This window comes from Pseudonaja textilis, unplaced genomic scaffold (assembly GCF_049901715.1).
Source record: "Pseudonaja textilis isolate UNSWEBS1 unplaced genomic scaffold, rPseTex1.2 PTEXSCF27, whole genome shotgun sequence".
Lineage (NCBI taxonomy): Eukaryota > Metazoa > Chordata > Lepidosauria > Squamata > Elapidae > Pseudonaja > Pseudonaja textilis.
The window spans coordinates 325,785-349,891 of NW_028262878.1; the positions used below are offsets into that span (position 1 = coordinate 325,785).

Below are 24,107 nucleotides of genomic sequence, written 5' to 3' on the forward strand. Positions count from 1 at the left end.
GCGATTCGGTAATTCTTGTAAGGATCTCCTGCTGGAGCAGGGGGTTGGGCTAGATGATCTCTGAGGTCCCTTCAGTCACGGCGGTTCTGTAATTCTGTAATGTTAAGAGGGTCCCTGTTCCAGCAGGGGTTGGGCTAGATGACCTCCAAGGTCCCTTCCAGCTCTGTCATTCTGTCGGGGACTCCTGCTCGAGCACGGGGTTGGGCTAGATGACTCCGAGGCCCCTTCCAATTCTCTGATTCTACGTCCTGTATACGAAACATCACCTCCATCTGCTGTAGCGCCCACTTCGCACATGCGCAAAGGGGCTCCCCATCCTTCCTTCCTCACGGCCCGGGAGACGCAGAGCAACCCGTTTAGGAGGGTCGGCTGCAGCGATTGGACGCGGCCGCCTGCCAATCACTCCCCTTCCCGAAGAGCGTCACCCAAGCGGAGGCAACGTAAATCCGGGCGGCGGCTGGCTATTGGCTGGCGTCCTCAGCGTCCCTGGGATAAAGACCGGCCAATCCGCATGCAGCAAAGAGATTCCACCCCACACCTTACTCTCTTTTTAACCCCCGCGCTGCCGAGGCAGAGCGAAGCCCGAAAAAGGGACGGAAGAGAGCAGGAATTATTTTATTAATTTTATTAATAATTAATAAAATAAATAAAAACGACAGCCCAGAAGCCCATAATAGAGCTGGGAAAGGGACCCTAGAGGTCTTCTAGTCCAACCCCTCCCCTGTTCTGGCAGGAGAGCCTATACAGGTAATCCTCAATTTATGGCCATTTATATCGCTAAGTGAGCGGCGGATGAAGGGAATTTAGCCCCATGTGACATTCCTTTCTTGCGGCGGTTGTTTAGTGAGTCTCTGCAGTTGGTAAATTGAATAGAATAGGGAATAGAATTAAATAGAATGAGAAGAATGAGAATTAAATAAAATAGAATAGAATGAGAATATAAAATAGAATTAAATAGAATAGAATGAGCAAAAAATTAAATATAATAGCAAAATAGAGTTAAATAGAATAAAATGAGACTAGAATAGAGACTAGAATTTATGAATGAGAATAGAATTAGAAATAAAATAATTAGAATGGAATAGAATTAAAACAGAAGAATGAGAATAAAGTAGAATTTAATATAATAGAATGAGAATGTAGAATAGAAAATTAATAGAATCAGAATAGAATAAATTAAATAGAATCAGAATAGAATAAATTAAATAGAATCAGAATAGAAAGAGGCTAGAATTAAATATAATTGAATTAGAATAGAATAGGAATGAGAATTAAATAGAATTAGAAAGAATAGAGTAGAAAGAGACTATAGAAGAGATTAAAATCAGAATAGAAGTAGAATCAGACTCAATAGAATAAATTAAATGTAATTAGAACAGAATGAGAGATTAGAATCAGAATATAACAGTAAAACAGAAGAGAATAGAATTACATATAATTAGAATAGAATAAGAATAGAATTGAGAATAGCAAGAGAATAGAATAGAATAGAATAGAATAGAAAGAATAACAGTAGAATATAGAATGGAATAGAATTAGAATAGAATAGAATGAGCATAGGGACTAGACTAGAATTGTCTAGAATAAAATTAGAATGAATAGAATACAGTACAGAACAGGAATTATAAGCAAGCGTAGAGGCCAGGCTTTTAAAAGTAACATCTACCTCTTTATTTATGTCATTAAAAAAAGAAGTGTGTACAGTAGGAAATTGGTAGAAATGCGAACTAACACGCCGCTTATCCAGCGTGGAGCTACCCCCTCTGCGGCTGTCGGCCGACATCGGGAATTGGAAGCCTACGATCCACCCTCTTCTCACCCCCTTCCGACAACCCAAATTCTACTCGTTCTATAAATAGGGAAATCACAAGAGCAAGTGTGCCGCACAACAGTCCAACCAACCTGGTGTGCGGGGGCTCGAACGATGCGGTCTCTGGGGACCTTGGGAGATGGACCAGGAGACCCACCTCCGCGTCCCCCCACTGCGCGTCTTTTGAAGCCGTACGTTTTGCCCGGGGTTGGAGTCCCGTAGATCCAGGCAAAAGCGAGTCCCCGTATGAGCGCACCATTTGTGGAACCTGCCCTACTCTTAAAAAAAATAAAAAAAAAATATCCGTAGTCCTTCTCCCTCCCTGAGGGACGGCCCTTGGAGACCAGCAAAGGGTTAACGCCCGTGAGGGAGGGGATAAGCCACATCTCCCGTTATACGCCCTTCTACTCGGGACGCTTCGGTGAACGATTCTGCCTATGGGGAGGGGGTCGTTCAACCCACATTTTCCTCTACCCCTGAAGTAAACAGGACAACCACCGAGGTCACTTCCAACTCGGTTGTCCTGCGCTCCAAACGCTTTCCATCCGCCATGCCATGGCTCTTGCTGAACGCTGGCGAAATCCTACCAAGTGGTCATCGTCCCCTTACCAGCTCCTCAGTTCTTGGAGCCCCCAGGGCATGGTGCCGTAGGGTTGAGGGTCCCTCTCAACACTCCCGCCCCAATACAAAAACTAAGACACCTTCTGCCAGACACGCAGAGCGTTGGGGACAGCCCTTGGAGGCAGGAGGGACTTCTGCGTCGATTTTGCGCACCCCCTTGTCTGAGGAAAACATGGAACGGAGGGAGAGAAGCCGAGTCTAGGTGCATGGTGGTAGAAAGACAGCCCCTCCCCTTGTCTAGTTCGGTTGCTGAATCTGTTGCGACGGGTATCCTGGGGGCAGTCCCCCCTCCACTTCTGCCCCAGTCAGGTTCCGATGGCTACGCTGATGCGCCCGCATGTTGGAGCCCTGGCTGAAGACACGCGGGCAGAGCGGGCAGGCATAGGGCTTCTCGCCCGTGTGCAGGCGCTCGTGTGAGACCAGGTTCGACTTTTGGGAGAAGCGCTTGGGGCAGCGGCTGCAGGCATACGGCTTCTCCCCGGTGTGGATCCGGATGTGGGCCACCAGGTAGGGCTTGCAACGGAATTGCTTGGTGCACACTGGGCACACAAAGGGACGGTCCACTGCCGGCTGCGGGGAGGGCGGAGGGAGGATCCCGGCCAGCTGAGGCAACGGTGTGGTGCCCTGAGCGCAAGGCAAAAGTGCGTCGACAGCTGGACGGGCGGGTGGGAAGGCGTCCAGGCCGAGAGGTTCAGGCGCCGGGCGTTGCAGGCTGGAGAAGGCTTCCCGTTGAAGGTCTCGAATGGGTGCGGGCCGCCGTGGGTGAGAGGTTCCGCGTGTGGATTTTCTGGTGGGAGATGAGGTTGGGCTTGTGGCGGAAGCTCTTCCCACACTGGGCACACACGCACGGCTTCTCCCCAGTGTGGATGTGCTGGTGGGAGGCCAGGTACGCCTTGCTGCCAAAGGACTTGCCGCACTCCTGACACTGGTAGCGCCGCTCGCCTGTGTGCACCTGCCGGTGGGCCAGCAAGTTGGGCTTGTGGCGGAAGCTCTTGCCGCACTGTGCGCAGGCGTATGGCCGGTCAGTGGCCAAGTGTGCCAGCGCCTCCGCTTTGGGCACCGAGCCGGCGATGCCCTCGGCAGCCATATGGGCCATCTGGTGAGTCACCAGCTCCTCCCAGCCGTGGAAGCTCCACCCGCACTGGTCGCAGATAAACTCCCCGTTGCTCGGCAGGCCGGGCGCCTGGTGGCCTGGCAGCGGTTGGGGCCCGTAGCCGAGCGCCCAGGGGTTGAAGCTGGCAGCTGGCGGGCCCTGCTGATGCAATGCCATCTCCGGCCAGAAGGGCAGCGTGCCCTCACCCTGGCTGCTGGGGAAGGGGCTGGCTCCAGTGCCCATGATGCCCAACGTGGGGCCGGCCAGCTCTGGGGCGTAGGGGGAGCCTCCGGCCGCTTGGGGGACAAGCCGGCGCCACTTACGGACGTGGAGACGCCGGTGGGCGGCCAAGGCAACACGTCCCAGGAAGCTGCGGCGACACTTGGGGCACTTGTAGGGTTTTTCCCGTGTCCGAGGGCCGGCTTTCGACTCTGGAAGGCCCTCTCCTCCGGCTGCAGCAGGCGCTTTTCCTGCAGGCTGCGGAAGTGGCCGTTTGGGCTTCTTTCCTGCTGCGGAGGGAGGGGGGAGGGGGGGCTTCTTCACACGCTTGGGAGGCCCTTGCAACTCCTGGGTGCTCTCTGCCACCTCCTGCTCTGGACTCACCACTGCGAAGAGATACATCGGTTGCGGTGGGGGTGTGGGGAGTTTGAACCCAGGACAATTGGGAGGCTCTGCCCTCCCCTTCACCCCCCACTCTGGAGCTGCTTCCAGGGTGGGTTTGAACCCCAAAATATCCCTCTTCATTTGGGGGCTCACCCCAAAAAGGCCCCTGGGACATTTTCCCTTGCGGGGGGATTTTTTCCCTGCCTTTAAAGGTCTTTTCTTTCTTTCTTCCCTTCCATCCTTCTTTCTTTCCTTTTTGCTTCCTTCCTTCCTATTTTTCCTGTCTTTCTGTCTCCTTTCCTTCCTTTCTGTTGTTTTTTATCTATTTTCTTTTCTTCCTTTTTCTTTTTAATCTTTTTCTTAGTTTTCTTCCTTTCTATCTCTTCCTTCCTTCTTTCTTTCTTTCTTTCCTTTCCCTTTTCTTCTTAACTTTGTTTTCTTCCTATCTTTCTTCTTTCATATGTCTTTTTCCTTCCTTCCTTCCATCCTTCCTCCTTCCTCTTTTTAACTTTCCTTATTTTCTTCCTATCTTTCTTCTTTCATCCCCTTTTCCTTCCTTCTTTCCTTCCTTCCTCTTTTTTCTCTTTCTTTGTTTTCTTCCTATCTTTCTTTTTTCATCCGTCTTTTTCCTTCCTTCCTTCCATCTTTCCTCCCTTCCTCTTTTTAACTTTCCTTGTTTTCTTCCTATCTTTCTTTTTTTCATCTGTTTTCCCCTTCCATCTTTCCTTCCTTTCTTTTTTATTGTTTTCTTCCTATCTTTCTTCTTTCATCCCTTTTTTTCCTTCCTTCCTTCTTTCCTTCCTTCCTTTTTTCTTTCTTTGTTTTCTTCCTATCTCTTTCTTTTTTCATCCGTCTTTTTCCTTCCTTCCTTCTGTCTTTCCTTCCTTCCTTCCTCTTTTTCTCTTTCTTTTGTTTTCTCCGTATCTTTCTTCTCATCCCTGTCTTTTTCCTTCCTTCCTTCTGTCTTTCCTTCCTTACTTTTTTCTCTTTCTTTGTTTTCTTCCTATCTTTCTTCTTTCATCCCTGTCTGTTTCCTTCCTTCTTTCCATCTTTCCTTCCTTTCTCTTTTTAACTTTCCTTGTTTTCTTGCTATCTTTCTTTCTTTTTTCACCCGTCTTTTTCCCCCTTCCGTCTATCCTTCCTTTCTTTTTTCTTTTGTTTTCTCTGTATCTTTCTTCTCATCCCTGTCTTTTTCCTTCCTTCCTTCCTTCCGTCTTTCCTCCCTTCCTCTTTTTTCCTTGTTTTCTTCCTCTTTCTTTCTTGTTTCCTCCTGTCCTTCTTCCCTTCCTTCCTTGCCTCCCTCCTCCCCTTCCTTCCTATTTGCCCCTCAGGACCCCCGATAGCGAATGGCCCAATCGAGGCAGAATCATCCCCAACACCCCAAGCCGGTGCAGAGCGGAGCCCCCCGTGCCCTGCCCAGAACCCACTCCCCCTTACCCTGGCTTTCCTCGTCCTGCCCTGGGGGTTGCCTGGCACCGAACCGGGGCACCTCTCCTTGTGCCAACTGGGAGAGCAGGTCAGGGATGGCCAGCAGGCATTCTGCAAAGGGAAAGAAGAGGGTTGGACTAGAAGGCCTCCCGGGCCCCTTCCGACCCTAATTCAGTAAGGGTTCTCCTGCTCGAGCAGGGGGGTCAGACTAGAAGGTCTCTGAGCTCCCTTCCAACTCTTACCCAGGGAGGAGACTAGCTGGAAGGTCTCGGCCATGACGTCGCGGTAGAGATCCTTCTGCCAGCCGGCCAGCTCTGCCCATTCCTCGGCCGAGAAGCAGACGGCCACATCCCTGAATGCCGCCGGCACCTGTAGGGAGGATGGCCAGGTGAGGAGAGGGTGGAGGGAGACCTCCCCTCCTCCTCCCCCCAAAAACTACACAGAACTTCCCCTCCCCCTTTCCCTGTTTCTCCCTTCTTTCCCTTTTCTCCTTCCCTTTCTTCTGTTTTCCTTTGATCCTCTCTTCCCTTTTACTTCTTCTCCTTCCTTCCTTTCTGGTCTTCCCTTTGCCTCCTTCCTTCTCTTTTCCTTCCCTCCCTCCCTTTCTTTTTCCTTCCTTGCCTTCCTTTCTTCATTCCCTCTCTCTCCCTTTCTCTCATCCTTCGTTGTCTTTTTCCTTCCTTCCCTTTTTCCTTCCTTTCCTTCCTTTCACTCCCTCTCTTTCTTCCTTCTCTTTTCCTTCCTCCCTTTCTTTTCTCCTTCCTACCTTTACTCCCTCCCATTCTCACTTTTTCTCCCTCCCTCCCCTCCATTCTCTTCTTTCCTTCCTTCCTTCCTTCCTCCCCTCCCTCTTTCTTTCCCTCCTCCCTCTTTCTCTCCTTCCTCCCTCCCTTTACCCCATTCTTGTTTTTTTCCTTCCTTCCCTCCCTTTCTTTTTCTTTCCTTTCCTTCCTTCACTGCCTTTCTTTCTTTCCTTTTTTCCTTCCCTCCCATTTTTCCTTCCTTTCCTTCTCTTTTCCCCCTTCTTTTACTCCCACCCATTCTCTCGCTCTTTTCCTTCCTTCCTCCCTCCCTCCCTCCCTCCCTTTCTCCTTCCTTTTCCTTCCTTCCTTCCTTCTTTAACCCCCCTGCTCTCACTCTCTTTTCCTTGCCCAAATGAGGAGGGTGAGGGGGTCTTCGAGAGCCCCAGGCCAACCGGAGCAAGCCGGCTGCGCCCCCTTCTCCTCCGAGACACCTCCGTCCCCGAAGCAGCAGCCCCCAACCCCAGCTGCCAGCTTCTTCTCTCTTATTTTGCGTGCAGGGGGTTCAAACGTGCGGGCCGTTTGCACGCAGTCCCTCGAGTGGTCCTCTTCGCATCTCCGCAAATCAGCTGTGAGCTGCCGCCCGCTCCCCGGTCCCGGGGTAGGTGGGAGGTCCCACAAGAAGAGCGCTTGGGAGTGGGGAGGGGGAGGCAGCCTCCCCTCTGCAAGTCCCGGACGGGGAAGAAAAAAGGGGAGGGGGTTTTCCTTCCTTCCCCACCCTCCCTCCCTCCCTCCCAAGCCGTGCGGCTCCGAGCCTTCTGCAAACCGCGGGCACAGGGAAGCGATTGGGATGTGTGTGAGACGGAGCAAAGCAACTTTCCTTTTTCCACCCCTCCACCCCCTCCCCAGATCCCTCCCCCGCCGCTCAAAGAGGGGAGGGGGCGACAGGCAAGAAGAGAAGGGGGTCTTTTTCGGCTCCCTAAAAGCCGAACGTCCCCCCACCCCCCGCAGCAATGTGGAGGCGGGCTGTGGGTCGTTCTTGGGTTGGGGGATCAGAATTAAGGGGAGGGGGAAAGCCGAGAAGCAGCTTGGCCCGGAGGAGGAGGTGCGTGCGTGCGTGTGTGTGTGTATATACAAAGGCAGGGTTACACAGAGGTTGGGGGGGTCGTTCTTGGATCCGAATTAAGGGGAGGGGGCAAGCCGAGCAGCAGCGCCGCCCCCACGCCCGGAGGAGGAGGAAGAGGCTCGATGTGTGTGTGTTTGTGTGCGTGCGTGTGCAAAGGCGGGGATGCACAGGGGGTAGGGGAGACCCGGGCCTACCTGCGCGGAGGTCCCTCCGGCCATGGCTCTAAGGATTTGTTTTTATTTTTTATCACCCCACCCCACCCACTCTTTCCGCGGGCAAGGATGAAGGAGCAAGCGCGGCTCCGGTCCTCCTGCGGCCCCGTACTGCCTACTGCCGGGGTTTCGCCGGTGCTGCCGCTGCTGGCTTTGCTCTTTTGTTAGCCTTTGCAAGATTTACACTCGGTTGGAAGAGGAGGAGGGAGGAGGAGGTGACAAAACAGCTGCACGCCGGGAAGTGTAGTTTTCTGGTTTTGATTTTTTTTCTACGCCCCGCCCGGAGCAGGAGGGCGGGGCCAACCCGGACCCACGACCCTCTCCCCCTGGCAAAACCAGTCCCTTCTCCTCCCGCCCCCGCACCCAGCGTAGCCTTCCAGCCATCCGCGCTCTTGCAAGACACCAGCCGTTGCAAGGAAGGGGCGAGGGGAGAGGGCGGGTCGAAGAAGCCCACCTCCCACCCCTTTTTGCAGCCCCCACCCCCAAAAGGAGGATGCAGCGAGCAACTAGGAAGGTTTAAAGGGAAGGCGGACCTTTCTCTCCACCACCACCCGCCTTTTCCAAAAAGGGGAGGGGGTCTTACAGCTGGATGACGACCCCCCTCCCTCTCGGCTCTTCCCAAGATCTCCCCACCACCACCCATCTTGGAGAGGAGGGGGCATTTAGAGATGCTGCAGGTCTAGCCGCTCGACTTTCCCTGTGGGAAAATGGAGGGAAAAATTCCCAGAAACTTTTTTGGGGTGGCTTCAAACAAACCCCTCCATCCGCCCCCCAAGTTCCCTCCCTCCCCACAAGCCCCCTCCTTCCCTGCAAGCTCCTCCTTCCTCCCAAGCCCCCCCGCTTAATTTCCAGAACTTTGTGGTCGGGGGTCTCTGGTCCAAAGGGGGGTAATGTTTTGAGTGGCCCCCTCTCCCACTCCCCAGGCAGCCGGAGCCTGCTTGCTTCTTCTAAAGTTCTAAATTGGGGGAGGGGGTGGGGGGAAGAGAGAAATTCCTGCTGAATTCAAGAGATAATCGAGCTGGAAGGGATCCTGGAGGTCATCAAGTCCAACCCCCCCCATTCAGCGGGAGACAATCTACCGTTCAGAATCAGAGAATTAACAGGGTCGCAAAAGGGCTTGAGAGGTCATCTAGTCCAGGGGTCGCCAACCTTTTGGATCTCAGGGACCACCAAACTCATAATTTTAGATCCCAGGGATCACTAACTGGTTCTGTGGGTGTGGCCTAATTTATGGGTGTGGCTTGATGGTCATGTGACTGGCTGGGCATGGTTTGTATGTAAATATTATAAATATTTATATAAATATTGAATTTTTTTATAAAAAAGAGCAACTTTTACCCTAAATCGGGCAAACCAGGCAGGCAGATTGAGTTGCTCACAGAATCAGATTCAGAGATCTATCTACCTGCCATCGGCTAGCTGAGTCTGTCACATGAAATTTGCTTGCAAGCAAACTCCTGTGAAAATACTGAATTTTTTATAAAAAAAGAGCAACTTTTACCCAAAATCAGGCAAAGCAGGCAGATTGAGTGGCTCACAGAATCATTCAGTGATCTATCTATCTGCCATCAACTAGCTCAGTCTCTCAAATTTGCTTGCAGTGAGTCTGCGCTGAATTTGCTTGCAAGAAAATCTTAAGTCCTAAGGGAGGTTTGGCTGTGCTTAAAAGCAGAGCCAAAGATCTCAAGACTAGCTACAACGCAAGAAATCCAACCATTTCCTGCTTCCGAGCTAATCTAAATCTCCTGGCACAGCAGAACAGCTGATGGTCGGAAAAAGGAAAAGTAGCAACTTAGCAGGCAAGTTTACTGGGTGAGGAGTGAGTGGGCAGGGAGGGTTCCCAGGGGCCATGTGGGCTGAGCAGCCTGGATTAATTGCTTTTGGGAGGGGGCTGCTCTGGGGGTGAGATTTCACTGCGGCCCACCAAAATTTTCTCACGGCCCACTGGTTGGCGACCGCTGTTCCAGTCCAACCCCCTGCTCAAGCAGGAGACCCTTACAGAATTATAAAATAACAGAGTTGGATGGGACCTCAGAGGTCATCTAGTCCGACCCCAGCTCAAGCAACAGACGCTAGATTATTCAGAATAACAATCAGATTTTAAAGGCACTTTAGAAGTCTCCTAGTCCATCTCCGTTCAAGTGGGAAACCCTTACAGAATCATAGAATCAGAGTGGGAAGGGACCTCAGAGGTCATCTAGTCCAACCCCCCACTCAAACAGGAGACCCACTACCGTTCGGAGAAAGAGAATCACAGAGCTGCAAGGGGACTTGGGAGGTCCTCTAGTCCAGGGGTCACCAACTTTTGGACCTCAGGGACCACCAACGTATTAATTTTAAATCCCGTGAACCAAAGACCCTGGAAAAATCCCAAATTTTGCAGGAAAACCCCCCACCCCTACCAATCTATCATACTTTATTTGGGATCACAGGATTCCGTCTCCAGCTCCGTTCTCAGGGGAGAGAGAGACTTTTGGCTTCATGCAAGGAAAGCAGCAGAAGTCTTTCTTTTTCTCCCCAAACTCCGCCAGAAATGAGTCTTTGCTAGCACAGCCTCTCGGAGCAGGAGGCCTTGCAGGGCCCCAAAGACTCATTTCTGGCAGAGTTTGGGGGAGAGAAAGAAAGACTTCTGCTGCTTTCCCTTGCGTGCAGCCAAAAGCAGAAGAAAGAAAGAAAGAAATGGAAAGCAGCCCGGTGGCCAGAGGGGGTGGGGCAAGTCCCCGCCTGCCCTTTCCCCCGTCCCCTCACTACCTCATGTTGTTCGCAATGCAAGCCTTGTGTTCCCGCGCAGCCTCCATTAATTGCTTTGGGGGGAGGACATTTCTCTGTGGACCACCAAAATTTTCTTGCGGACCCCCAGTAGTCCCTGGCCCAACTGGTTGGCAACCACTGCTCTAGTCCAACACCGGGCTCAAGCCGATCCTTGCAGAGACATTGAATAACCTGAGTTGGAAGGGACCCTGGAGGTCGCCTAGTCCTGCCCTTGCTCAAACGGGAGAGCCTACACCACTTCAGAGTTAAAAAGAGAATCAGAAGGGACCTTGAAGGTCATCTAGGCCAACTCCCTGCTTGAGCTGGAGGCCCTCTTACCATCCCACACCAAGCATCTGTCCGGTCTCTTCTTCAAAGCCTCCAGTGATGGGACTGCTTCCAACTTCCAGTGGCGAGCAGTTCCACCGGTTAGTCATCCTTCACCAGATGTTCCAGCTTGCTTCTCTCCTCTGCAAGTTTCCATCCAGTGCTTCGCGTCTTTGCCTTCCAGTGTTTTGTGAAAAAAAATGGAAACCCACCCCCTTATACTGGATTCTTTCTATCATCCTTTTTTTCATTCAATGGGACATATCCGAATCCGCCATTGTGGGGTTTTTTTTTTGGGGGGGGGGTACATTTTCATCTTCAGGCTTGTTGGCCCCGTCGTTGCTCTTCTCCGCATGTTCTCCCCCAAAAGAACAATCTCAACATGCTTTGGGTGGGCAATCCAGCTTTCCTTGCCACTGGGCGATTCAAACTGGGTTAACAACCGATTTGGGGAGCACATGTGTGCATGTTCTATACGTGTCAACTAAAAATAAAACCTCCATCTTTTAGGGAGTGTGGGGGAAAAGCAGTGCATTCCTTAAACGCCTCAGATAATTGCTAGGTGGCCGAAGCTGTTGGCACACAATATTATTACCGGAGAGTGTGATGGATGACTCTTGGCTATGGATGTGTCCCATTGGAGAATATACGTCCAGGGGATAGGGGATTTCATTGGATGTATACTCTGTGTGTGTGTGTGTGTGTGTGTGTGTGTGTGTGTGTGTGTGTGTATGGATCTTCGGTTATTCAGGTTTTCTCCCGCGTAAGATTGGAAGTATCTAGGCAACATTTCGATGAAGTCTCATTCATCATCTTCAGGCTTGTGTCTTCTGCTCTGTGCTTCTCAGAGTAGCACAGAGCCAAAGACACAAGCCTGAAGATGATGAATGAGACTTCATCGAAACGTTGCCTAGATACTTCCAATCTTACGCAGGAGAAAACCCGAATAACCAAAGATCCACAAATACCCGCAAGAACCTCAGAAAATACACACACACACACACATATATACAACAAGAATAAAAAAAATCCAGATTCAAGGGTGAAATAATGTGCCTCAAAGTCGGCTGCACCCAGGTAATGCCAACATGGTCACTCCTAATAAACCATTTTTTAAACTATTGAGACTTAGGATTGGAATGGAGGTTGGATTGTTGGAGCCCTGACACATTTTTTAAAAAAAGCTCTTTTTAAAACTGAATTACTTACCTTCTACTGCAGCCCTACCCCAGTGAACTCAAACAGCTGAGGCACACAAAATCACTCTGCCGTGTGAATAAGCCATGCTAAGAAAAGAAAAAAAGACCTAGGAAATAGAGCAAAGAACAGGGCAGAGCCAAACACCTACTGGAAGAACAACCAGTTTGCACGAACCAGTCGAATCCCACCCCTCGGTTCCGTCCCTTTCACACTTACACCACTAAGAACATACACCCCCCCAACTGTAAGAAAGCCTTTATTGCAAATAAACATAGCTCAAGAAAATAATAGACATAATTATCATCATCATCATCATAATACATCTGGAATAGGCCCTTACAGGCCCCGTCGGGTTAATGGGGCGTGAAGTGTCTTTCGGAGGCCACTTGCGGAAGGGGATGCAAGCACGGGGGGATGGGATGGGATGGAGTCTCCTGGCTTGGGGTTCAAGGGGATGGCGGGGGTGGGTGGGGCAGGGGGACAGCAGTCTCTTTTCTGTCCAGTGTCAGGCCTGACCATCTCCTAACGGCGTTCGTGGGGGCCCAGATGTGCTCGGCAAAAAAAAAAAAAAAAGTCAGTTGCAGGAAGGGGAAAGTGGGTGGGTGGGTGAGGAAGGAAGGAAGAATCCCCCCGCACCCCAATTCTTGCACCACACCCTGAACACCAAGCAATCTCGATGCACCGAGGAAGTCCGGTGTAAACAAACGATGTCGGCAGTGATGGGTGTTGTGCATTTATCGAAAGGCGACGTGGTGCTGATGGTGGTGGGAACTGCCATGCACGGGGGACCCCCAAATGTTGGGAGGAAAAGGGGAGGGGCAACAGAGAGGGCAACCCCATGCATGCTCAGGGGCACAAGCAATTGACTGGCTGCTCTGGACAAGGGGAGCGAAGATGTCCTTCTTTCTGTCGACCCAACAGCTCAGGTCCTGGACGGACGCAGAACAAGGAGACTTCTGCCCACCCAACCTTTGACCTCCCTTCCCCAATTCTGCCAGGCTCATCCCACTCTCAACAACTGAGGGGGGAGTCCTGCCATTCAGAGCGTTTGCCGTCTCTGCAAAGTGTCACTGCCTCTCCTCACCCTGAAGAACCGGGGCATGTGCGGATGACCTCACAGCTCCCTCATTCCGAAGGTGGCTTTGTTATGCATCCTGCTGAAGCCCACCGACCTGAGCCCACAAGAAGTCCCTTTGGATCCACTTTTATTTAATTTTTTTTTTTGGGGAAGACAGCCACAGTTGTTTTAGCTGGCCACAGTTAAGAGGGCAGGGGTTTTCCACGAAGGTGAAGCAGCTCCGCGAAGGTGCAAATAGGCAAAATATAAAGGAAAGGGGTACTGGGAGCTCAGGATTCTCCCCCCAATTCAAACATCACTTCCGTCCCACCCACCCTCTCCCCCATAGGGTGGGGCAGTGGTGGATAACTTTTTGGGCTCCTGTGCCAAAAATTGTGTGCGCGCTTATGCACTCACGTATCAGCACCCAGAAGGCAATACACACACCCCTCCATGCCTCCTGCGCATGTGCACACAATCCCCGCCACCCCCTTACCTACACTGCACCTCACAGCTGATTTTTCGGCTGGTTTGAGGCCTATTTCGGCCTCCCAGAGGCTTGAAGCCTCTGCAGGCTGAATTATAGGCCTGTACTGTCTGTCACATGAGCCTGTTATTCGGCCTGCAAAGACCTTCCTCAAGCCTCTGGGAGGCCGAAATAGGCCTCAAACCAGCCGAAAAATCAGCTGTGAGGTGTGCCTATGCGCAGTGAGGTATGTTTTCCTGCAGCTCGTATGCCGTATACATTCACCATCACGGTATTGGGGCTAAATAACCAAATTTCCAGGAGTTCCCCACAAGGGTTGCTAGATTTTGCCACAGCATCTTTGCAGAGGCCCTATTTGAACTGAACAAAAAATTGTGGGGACTTTCCCCACCAGCAGCCCAAAAATTTACAACCTCTCAGATAAGATGTTTCAACTTTTCAACCTGCCTTGGCACACCGGAACGTTACCGAAAAGCCTTCAGGAGGGTAGAACTGTGCCTGTCTTCGGCGAGCAACATTATACGATCCACACTATTGCCACCCGTTCACAACCACACCCAGCCAAAAATGACAAAGGGGTTGTTACAAAACCATATCGCGCCCGGCTAAAGCGGGAGGGGGCGCTGCACCTGGCACCCTGGGGGATAAAAGGGAGAGGGCAGCTGGTTCTCTCTCTGGGGCAGTGGCTACCAAGACTTGGGCACTGCAGAACGGTTCCGTGTAGGACGGTTTCTCTGCGGACCAGAGGAACGTGGTTTTGTGTACTTACTGCATCCCACGCGTGTGCAGATGGGTTGTGTGCACGGACCAGGTCCCGGCATGCTGCAAACTGAGTGTCAGTACACGGACCAGGATTGGGAGGCCCTGCTCTAAGTGTCAACTTCCGGGCCAGCTACAGAGTTCGACCATTCCCGGACTTTTGGTGCTCGCCCCTCTCGCCCTTCAACACCGAGCATGTAAACTTGAGGCCAAAATTTGGAGGCTGTCCCAGCAGCTGGCGGGGGCAGGGCTGCCTGGTTCCTGGTTTTACTGGGCCGGCCAAAGGCCGGAAAACCAGCCATACATTGGAACACCGTTTTCTCCAGCGGCAACTCAACAAAGTCACGGCTCTTCCCAAAAGGAGGGACCATCCTTGGGCATGAGTCCCGGATGGAGGTTCTGGGCCTCTTGAGCTCTAGGATCAGCCATCGGGCGTGACTACCGCTGGCCTTGCTTCGGGGGCTGCCCCGTGCCAGTCAAGGTACCCATACAAGACTGGACACTGCTGCCCTGGCCTGGAAAAGATGGGATCAAGTTGCCTCAGCTCTGGCCGACTTGCCTGGACTGGAACACAATTCTTTCTTTCACTCCTGTTTTTTTTTTGGGGGTGGGGGGTGAGCTCATCTGTTTCTCCACGATGGGCCAAGCTCTCAACACGCCTCCAAACTGGCACGGCTAATTTCGCCAGCTTAAAAAAAGAAGCCGGGGGTGGGGTTTCCACCCAATATCTGGGTGGTTTTATCCTGGGACTAGGACTTAGTTAGAATGTACCCCTCAAAGCCCACCGGGAAAGAGCCCCCGAGGAAGGATGCTCCTGGTTGGAGGTATGGATTCTTTCTCCACAGCTGCCGATGGGAGGCAGCCTCCATCGACCCAGGCCGCAGACTGTGGGCAGCCCGCTTGTGCCAATCAAATTTCCCGACAACCCCTCACCATCACAACCCTGCATCCAACCCATGCACGGCGTGTGCCTTCGTGGATTCGTGCCCAAGTAACTGGTTGTCGCACGGCATTGTTTGTATGCTCAACGCACCCACTGCCGTTGATACCTGTTCCCCGTTGCCCAGATACAATCCATGTCGTCTCTGGGCCCCTAAAATCAGTCTAGCTGAACAGGCGCCGGATGCTCAGAGGACCTGGGATAGGGGAGGGGGGGCGAAGTCCTCCTACCACCCCTCCTTTGCATCCTTGGCAGACTTTGGCGGGAGGAGGGGAGGCCGTCGCCATTCCTCCTTCCTCCCCGTCCTAAGCCCGGACCCTTGGCGTACTCGCCTTGGAACATTTAACCGTCTTCGCTCTGGGAAGGCTTTTCAGCTTAAGGCACAGACCCCTCATAACACAACACACAACTTCGGCTTTCTCCCTTCCAGCGGCCCTGTGCAAGGGTTCCGTCCCATGCGAGAGAGGAGGGAAAATCCAGGGGCCGACAGGCCATCGGGTCGTTCTAAAGTGCTTCTTGTTCGTTCTGGGGCCTCCCCTCTCCTTATGTGAGGATCCCACCCCACCCTTCTTTCAGCCCCACCGCAATCCAACCTCTTTGGTGTCGGCTCCCCGAAAGCGTCAGACCATTGTAGTCACAGCTGTTGGGAAGAGGGGGAGCTCCTTGGTGGGGAGGGGGAGAGGAACAAATGTGTCTTTTCTGGCCTGGAGACTGATTATACTTCTAAGAGCTGAAGGCCAGGCAGGGGCCCCCTCCACAATGTCTTCAAATCCGAATCCTTCCCGCTCCCCGAAAAGTTCTGCATCAACACGATGGACTTCTACAGGGAGCCAGCTGGCCTGTTGTTTGGCATGAAGCTGGCACTCACCGGGCTGGCAAAGAGTTCGGCTGTCCAGTTTGTGTCATGGCGGCCGCGCGATGCCAAGGGTGCATTTCCAGAACGAGTTCTTTCATTTTTTCCCCCTTTCTTAGGAAAGCATGAGGGCGGGAAGGCGGGGGTCTCAGGAACCTCTTTGTAAAGCCACAGGGGCCGGTGCCTCGTGGGGGGATGTGCCAAGTTGTGTCCGGGCACGAGGCACTGCCCCCCAACCAGGGTTTATTGAGGGGTTCCGCCCTCAGTCACGTTTCCAAAACAGTGGGTGGCACTCTTCCATCCTCATTGTTTGGACAGCTGCCGCCAAGTTCTTAGTCTTTCCTTCCATTGTTTGGGAGTAGATGAGGGGCATCCAGGGAGATTTGGCAGGAGGGGCTCGGTGGTAAGACGGGGTGTGGGCATGGTTTTGGTCCTGCTGCCATGTTGACGCTTTTTTTGGGGGGGAGAAAGAGTGCCTTTGCTGGAAGAATGGATTGGCTCTTGAGACAGGTGGGTTCGATCCAAAGAGAGTCCATGTGCTTCCGTAGAGCAGGAGGGTGGGGCAGAGGGGGCTTCCTGGTCCAGGATACATGCATAAACCCCACGGTCAGTCCTATAGGGCGCTGCTGGAGGGTGGGGGAGGAAGGAGATCCAAGGGGAGTCCAGCCCCGGCCGATCGGTGCTTGCCCCATGCACGGGAAGTTATCGCAAAGAATCCGGAATCGAACATAGTCTGGGATTAGGGGCGGCCGGGTGCGCCTGCCCGCCCTGCTGGAGCTGAAGGGTACGTGTTGGGCAGGGGAGGCCCAGCCAGGCGCGGCCGGGGGCATCCCGGGTGCCAGGCTGAAGTTGCCCCAGATGTGGTGGGTGCGGAATAACCAAGGAGGCCCGGCTGGCATGGCAGAGGCAGTGAAGCATCTCGCTGGGAGCGTCCACGGGGGCGGCGGGCCGAGGGCAGCCGACAAACCCTTGGGTTTGGCGGTGACGGGCGGGGGTTGCCCCAAGGGCACAACCGAGTGGGTGCTAGAGCTGGGCAGCACTGGAAGGCCCAGCCGGCGTTGGCAATGGAGCATCTCCACGTGGGGATCCAGGAGGGTTGGCGGGCCACTCAGCTTCGGACCTTGCTCTGGGCCGGAGGCCACCCCTTGGAGGTGCCCCGAGGGGCCGGCCGCGTGTTGGCCAGGGGTAGGCGGGTCCGCGGGAAGATTCTGCCCATGAGGCGCCCCGTGTTGGGTGGCCGGGGCCGGGCGGTGGACACTGGGGGAAGGGTCTCCAGGAAGATCCGGACGAGGGGCCGGTGTGGCTTGCTGTGCTGCCGAAGTGGGGTCCCCAGGAAGGGCTTGTTGTAAAGCTGGTGTGGCCAGGAGGGTGCTAGTCAGCGGATCGGCCCCCAGCACCTGCCGATGGGTACGCTGGTGCGCCCGCAGCGCGGACTCCCCCTTGAAGCGCTTGGGGCAGCAGGAGCAGGCATGGGGCCGCTGCTGTGAGTGTGTGCGCTGGTGGGCTGCCAGGTTGCCCTTCTGGCTGAAGCGCCGCCCACAGGTGGCGCAGGGGAAAGGCCGCTCCCCCGAGTGGATGCGCCGGTGGGTGATGAGGTTGGCCCGCTGGTTGAAGCGCTTCCCACACTCAGTGCAGGGAAGGGCTTCTCGCCGGTATGGATGCGCTGGTGGGTGATTAGGTTGGGCCGCTGGCTGAAGCTCTTCCCGCAGACGCTGCAAGGGAAGGGCTTCTCCGTTGAGCGGCTGCCGCGCGGCACCGGCACTTTGGGCTCGGGGGCAATCAGCCCCTCCTGCACGGCGTGGGTGCGCTGGTGAGCCGCCAGGTTGGCCTTCTGGCTGAAGCGCTTGCCGCAGCGCAGGCAGGGGAAGGGCCGCTCACCGGTGTGGACCCGCTGGTGGGTCAGCAGGTTGGGGCGTTGGCGGAAGCGCTTGCCGCACTCCAGGCATGGGTAGGGCTTCTCGCCAGTGTGGATGCGCCCGTGCGTGATCAGCCCTTGCTTCTGCCGGAAGCACTTGCCGCACACCACGCACGTGAAGGGGCCTGAGCCCAGGCCTTGGGAGGGGCGTCCGGGGCCACCTAGACTGGGCTCGCAGGAAGCCGCTTCCTCCTTCTTGACCCGGGGCTGGGGTCTCAGCTGTCCGGGGTTGGGGGCCAGGAAGAGACCCGCCCGAGAACTTTCGGGAAGAGCTGGTAGCGTTCCAAGCTGGCCACAAAACCCTTCTGGCCACCCTCTTCTTCCTTGATGGCTTTGCTCCGTCCGGCGGCTGTTCCAGAGGAGAAAAAAAGGGAGGGGGTGATACAACAGGAAGGAATTAAATAATGCAGGGGTCCCCGACTCCTAACACACTACTGTGTCACGGCCTATTGAGAATCAGGACACGAGTGCATATACGGGTGCAATGCTCACGTGTGCAGCTTCTCTCATGTCAGCGATGGGCTCGTGCGCGCTCATGTGCCTGTCGCTCAGACAGAATATCTTCTCTTCCCCACCCCACCCCCCCGGCCGCGAAGACAAAAAGTGTATTGACGTTCTGTTTTTAATTTTCTGTGACTTCGTGTCTACGTAAAGGTTAAGGGTTTCCCCGTCCACTCGTTTCCGACTTGGGAGACACGACACTCCTTTCCATTTCTTGGCAAAGGAAGCCAATGTCGTCCAAAGACGTTTCCATTGGGTCCCGTGGCCAGTATGGCTATATGCCAAAGGCACACGGAATGCTGTTATCTTCCCATCAAACTGGTACCTATTAATCTGCTTACACTTTCATGCTTTCAAACTGCAAAGCGGGAGCTGGAGCAGGTAATAGGAACTCACCCCATCGGAGCAGCTCAGGTCTCAAACGTCCCGTTTTAGCTCAGCGTCTCTAACCGCTCGGCCATAATACCTGAATCCATCTATCTCTAGATATGAACCTGTAGTGTGGCCTTAGTACAGGTAAAGTCTTCAAACTTTAGGGACCGTTCAAAGTTACAATGGCAACAGTTTTTTCCACCCTTCAGAAGCAAACTGGGGCAAAATTGAACTTGTCTCGCTTTGCGCGAGAAATTTTCATCTCCATTGTGGTGGTTACGTTGAAGATGCCCCTGTATTGTTATTTATCCTTTTTATTACCTTATTAATTTCCAGCGTACTGGTATTATATTCTTTTCTCTATTGCTTTGCACGTGCACTGATTTGCCTGTGTCCTGGATACCAATTCCTGCATTTGCTCCACCCTAAAACCAGGCGCTCCCCGACCTTCCATACCTTGGCAGGCACCAGCGCAGAGTTTTCCTTCCTCCAACTTCTGACGGTCGGTGACTCCGAGTTCCTCCCACCGCTCAATCCAAGACAGGCTCTCAGGTTTGAAGAAACGGTAACCTGGGGGCGGGGGGAGGGAAAGAGATCACAAAAGCCACAGGTGAGTCAGTGAATTATTCCTGGAATTTTCTGGAAGGACGGGAAGAGATGTCCTTTGAGGCAGCCCATCTCCCCGGTACCACCAAGGCCATAATGCAGCCCTGATTTGAGACATGTCTGTGAGGTGGGGCTGGGCTGGATTGGAGAGAGAGGGACTGGCCCAGCCACTCAGCGGGTTTTCGTGCTGAAGGTGGGACTAGAACTCCCACTCTCCTGTTGATTGGCTCAAAGGCACCCAGTCATCTTTCCTACCTAAAGCGGGACTAGAACTGGTCTCCTGTTGATTGGCCCAAAATCACCCAGCCGTCCTCCTGCCTAAGGCGGGACTAGAACTCTCCTGGTGATTGGCCTAGTCACCCAGACATCTTTCATGTGTAAAGTGGGACTAGAACTCCCCATCTCCTGGTGATTGGCCCAAAGTCACCCAGCTGTCTTTCATGACTAAGGAAGGACTAGAACCCCGTTGTCCTGGTTTCTCAGCCAGCACCTTCACTCCTATACCAAGCTAACACAACCATCAAGATAGCCTTGAATTCAACTCAATCGAAAGATGGGCGCGGGCTTTTGGGAGCAGAATTATAGTATTTATAGTAGTTCGAATTCTAATTGTACCCAGTTTCCCTGAAAATAAGATCCAACTGGAAAATAAGCCCTAGCATGAGTTTTTCCAGGATGCTGGTAACATAAGCCGTACCCTGAAAATAAACCCCAAATAAGATTGTCAGCCAGACAGAGGCACTGAGTACCGTATTTCCCCTGAAAATAAGAACCTACCCCAAAATAAGGCCTAATGGGTCTTTTGGAGCAAAAATTAATATAAGACCCAGTCTTATTTTCAAAGGAAACATAGTAGGATTGAGTTCCCCTGCCGGTGAACTGAGATGAGATGAGGAAATACTCTCCCAAAGTGGCCAGAAAGGCTCTTCTTGGCCAAAGAAGGCTATCCCCCACAACTTCCAAAATGTTGTGTCACTCGACACCCCCCAAGAGCCACAGTGTCACACACCAGCAACTCGGCTCAACGCGCAGAGTCAGGAAATGAAACCTTGAGGAAATGAAACATAATTGCGCTCTCCGAACCCTGGGCAGCACAGGTGTGTGTGTGTGTGTGTGTGTGTGTGTGTGTGTGTGTGTATAGGATCAGCCCTGCAGACATTACCTGGACATGGATCAGTGGGAATCCCGCGGGTGGAATCCAGCTGGTCGCCCACGCACGGCTCTCCGACCCGCTCGATCCGAGACAGGATATCGGGTTTGAGAACCGGATAGCCTGGAAAAGATTTGACATGGCGGGTCACAGGTGTGGCGAGACAAACCAGCCGCTGGTGGGTTTCCATATTTTTTTCCTACCGGTACATCAGAACTGGTCTGAACCGGCTAAATCCCACCTCGGGAACCAGCCCTTTATCCCTGGCAGCTGGTCAAAGGGAGACACCGCCCCCCCCTTTTCCCCGGGGCTCAGGAGGGAGGGGATCGGCCCCAACTGAGGAGGAGGAGGATTATGGGGGTCCTTGGTGCTCTCCGAGTTGGGTCGTTTCCTGGCAAGCGTTTCATTACCAAAGTAGGTAACATCATCAGCGCATGAGGAGGAGGGGGGGGGCTGTTGGGTCCCTGGTGCTCTCTGAGCTGCAAGACATTTCGTGACCCAACTAGGGAGCCTTATCATCGGGTGGGGTGTTCTTCCTGTCTTCCTTCCCAGCAGCCTCTTGTTCCTAGAGCCCCCTCCCCAGGAAACCCCTCACCCAGACACACACACAGGGTCCCCGCACGGCTCTTACCAAGGGAGGTCACCAGCTCGTAGTTCTCCATCACAACATCCAGAGAGGATGGACGTTGTCTGAGCTCCTTGGGGGAGGAGGAGCAGGAGGACAACCAGCTCAAGCGTCACCTGCTGGGGGGGAAAAAAGGCACACACACCTACAACCCTCCGCTGAAACCAACCTGGAGCCCAGAACTACAAAGCCCATCTTGGGGGGCCCAGAAGGCAGAGCTGGAAGGGATCTTGGAGGTCATCTAGTCCAACCCCCTGTTCAAGGAGACCCACCCACCCATCCATCCAACTGCAAGAGATGCTCGCGAGGGGCCTTCCCAGTGGGAGAATTTGAGGCATAGCAACCCTTTAATCTCCTTTGACGGCCGGTCCTTTCCTCACTGTTTGTTTAGGGACGGTTCGCTGTTACAACGGGACTGAAGAAAGTGACCGAGGAGGGTCTTTCACGACGTCGCAGTATCCCCATGATCAAAATCCAGGGGTTCAGCATCAGGTTCCTATTTACGACGGGGGAGGGTGGGGTGGGAGAGCACGCAATTTCCTTTTGCGACCGTCTGACGAGCAACGTCAAGAGGGAAACTAGTTTCCCTTCGTAACCATGGGACTCGCTTAACAATGGTAGGGATTCGCTTAATGACCGGGGCCAGACAGATTGCTGCATAGGGGCAAAACTCAACCGGGGTCTCGCTGAATGACACGTTCCATTACATTGGGATCATTAAGTCAAGGACTATATGTATCAGGGTTGTTAACCAGAGCCCTGTTCACCTAAGAACTGCAGGGTCTGCTTAATGACCGTGGCAAACAAACCCTCATCTGATGGGGCAAAACTCACTTCACCAAGATCACTTAACGACAGAAATGAGGGGCTCTTCGTGGTGATAAGTCAAGGATTGCCTGTATACCGCTGGTATTCTGGCTGGGAGAAAGACAGACAATGGATAGATGGATGGATGGATGGATGGATAGGCAGGCAGGCAGATAAATAGGTACGTAGGTAGATAATATAGATGATTTAGAGAGAGAGAGAAATAGAGAGAGAGAGAGAGAGAGATTAGATAGATGATAGATTGAAATCTTAGATAGATGATAGCTAGATAGATTAGATACTGTGTTTCTCACAAAATAAGGCCGGGCCTTATTCTTTTTTAACCCCCCAAAAAATGGCTAGGCCGTCTTTTGGGGGGGTGACTTAATTCCGCCCCCCCTTGCATCCTCGGGTGGGCAGGTGGCGACAGCTGGGATGTTGATCTCGACGTTGGTGGGGCACTTTGTATCGGGAGACCTTCCGCCACCATTGCTTTCCCTTCTCCCTTGCTGCACGGCGTTAGACCAACGCCATGGCATTTGGCGCAGCCACGTGCGGCCAGTCAGGGCTCCTCCCTGCAACCGGAGCCCTGCGGAAACACTTGGTTTCAGGCGCTCCTGTTGCCGCCTTCCCTTTGCCTTCGAAGGTAAAGCCAATTATTTTTAAAAACGACACCTTACTACAACAAAGCCTCCCCTGCCCGAGAGGGCAGCCCAACCCCACGTGGGGAGGCGAATCTTCCGGGGCCGCAGCGCAGGATCGGCCCACCTCGGGAGAAGCACCCAGCCACCAACCCTGCCTGGCGCCGGGCAGAGCGCGTAGAGTTTCACCTGGGGCGCCCAGCGCAGCTGACAGGCGGGCCCTCCTTCCCGGCAGCAGAGCTCTCACCAAGGCAGCGAGCGCCTCCCCGCCGGGCCCTCCGCTCATCCCACCAGGGCTGCGCTGGAGCCATGCGGGCTGGGCAGAGCCCGGAAAGTGAGCCGTGGGTGCGCGCCCGCCTGCCAAGCAAGAGAGCCGGGCCAACCTGAGCTTGGCTTCCTTCCCAAGTCCCTCCAGCAAGAACCCGAAGGGGCCACTGGGAGAGGCCGCCTGAGGCAGTGATAGCACCCACCTGTCCGCAGACAGGGAGGTGAGGTGATGGCAGTACTGCTTCCCTGGCCGGCGGAGAGAGCCCGAAGCCCCCCGTCCTTTCCACCCCTCGCCCAACCTGTCCCCAAGCATCTCCAAATGTGCTGGCAGCTCCAAACGCTGCAGCGGAAGAGGCATCAGGCAGAGGCACTCACTTGGTGGGGCTCAGCTCGGAGGACACGGCTCAGGCCATCGCTTTGCCTCCCTGTCTACGGATGGGTGGGCGCTATCACTGCCTCGGACGGCCTCTCCCGGTGGCCCCTTTGGGTTCGGGCTGGAGGGACTTGGGAAGGAACCCAAGCTTGGGTCAGTCCGGCTCTTTCGCTTGGCAGGTGGGCGCGCACCCATGGCTCGCTTTCCCAGCTCTGCTCAGCCCGCACGACTCTGGCACGACCCTGGTGGGATGAGCAGAGGGTCCGGCGGGGAGGCGCTCGCTGCCTTGGTGAGAGCTCTGCTGCCGGGAAGGAGGGCCCGCCTGTCAGCTGCGCTGGGAGCCCCAGGCGAAGCTCTTTGCGCTCTGCCCGGCGCCAGGCAGGGTTGGTGGCTGGGTGCTTCTCCCGAGGTGGGCCGATCCTGCGCTGCGGCCCCGGAAGATTCGCCTCCCCACGTGGGGTTGGGCTGCCCTCTCGGGCAGGGGGAGGCTTTGTTGTAGTAGGGGGTTGTTTTTTAAAATAATTGGCTTTACCTTCGAAGACAAAGGGAAGGCGGCAAAGGGAGCGCCTGAAGCCAAGTGTCTCCGCAGGGTTCGCGGCTTTGCTGTAACGCCGCGGCAGCAAGGGAGAAGGGAAAGGAACGGTGGCGGAAGGTCTCCCGATACGAAGTGCCCCACCAATGCAGGCAGCACCATATCCGGGCATGCAACAAAAGTACTTCCTAATGGCAAGGCCCCCCCCCCCGCCATTCCCCCCACATTTCGCATGTTTAATATGGGCCTTAATTTGGGGGGAGGGGCTTAATTTGATTTTATGCCAATAAAACATGGTGGGGCTTCCTATT

The 24,107-nt window shown here is 53.9% G+C and overlaps 2 protein-coding genes across 2 annotated transcripts in view; both read right to left on the bottom strand.

Moving 5' to 3' along the window:
• Nucleotides 1-1,647: 1,647 nt before the first annotated feature.
• Nucleotides 1,648-7,952, bottom strand: LOC113449940 (uncharacterized). Its single transcript, XM_026721069.2, is given in 6 exon segments — nucleotides 1,648-3,156; nucleotides 3,159-3,206; nucleotides 3,209-4,129; nucleotides 5,565-5,666; nucleotides 5,798-5,924; nucleotides 7,616-7,952. Coding segments are annotated over 6 exon segments (1,710 nt in total). The 5' UTR covers nucleotides 7,640-7,952; the 3' UTR covers nucleotides 1,648-2,668.
• An 8,628-nt stretch (nucleotides 7,953-16,580) lies between these two features.
• The window catches only part of LOC113449938 (uncharacterized), a 53,334-nt gene continuing 45,807 nt past the window's right edge, over nucleotides 16,581-24,107 (bottom strand). Inside the window, 7 exon segments of the mRNA XM_087919137.1 lie at nucleotides 16,581-16,961; nucleotides 16,964-17,643; nucleotides 17,646-18,185; nucleotides 18,188-18,271; nucleotides 19,252-19,365; nucleotides 20,564-20,674; nucleotides 21,183-21,295. Coding sequence (XP_087775263.1) covers nucleotides 16,710-16,961; nucleotides 16,964-17,643; nucleotides 17,646-18,185; nucleotides 18,188-18,271; nucleotides 19,252-19,365; nucleotides 20,564-20,674; nucleotides 21,183-21,213 — 1,812 coding nt within the window. The 5' untranslated portion in view covers nucleotides 21,214-21,295 and the 3' untranslated portion in view covers nucleotides 16,581-16,709.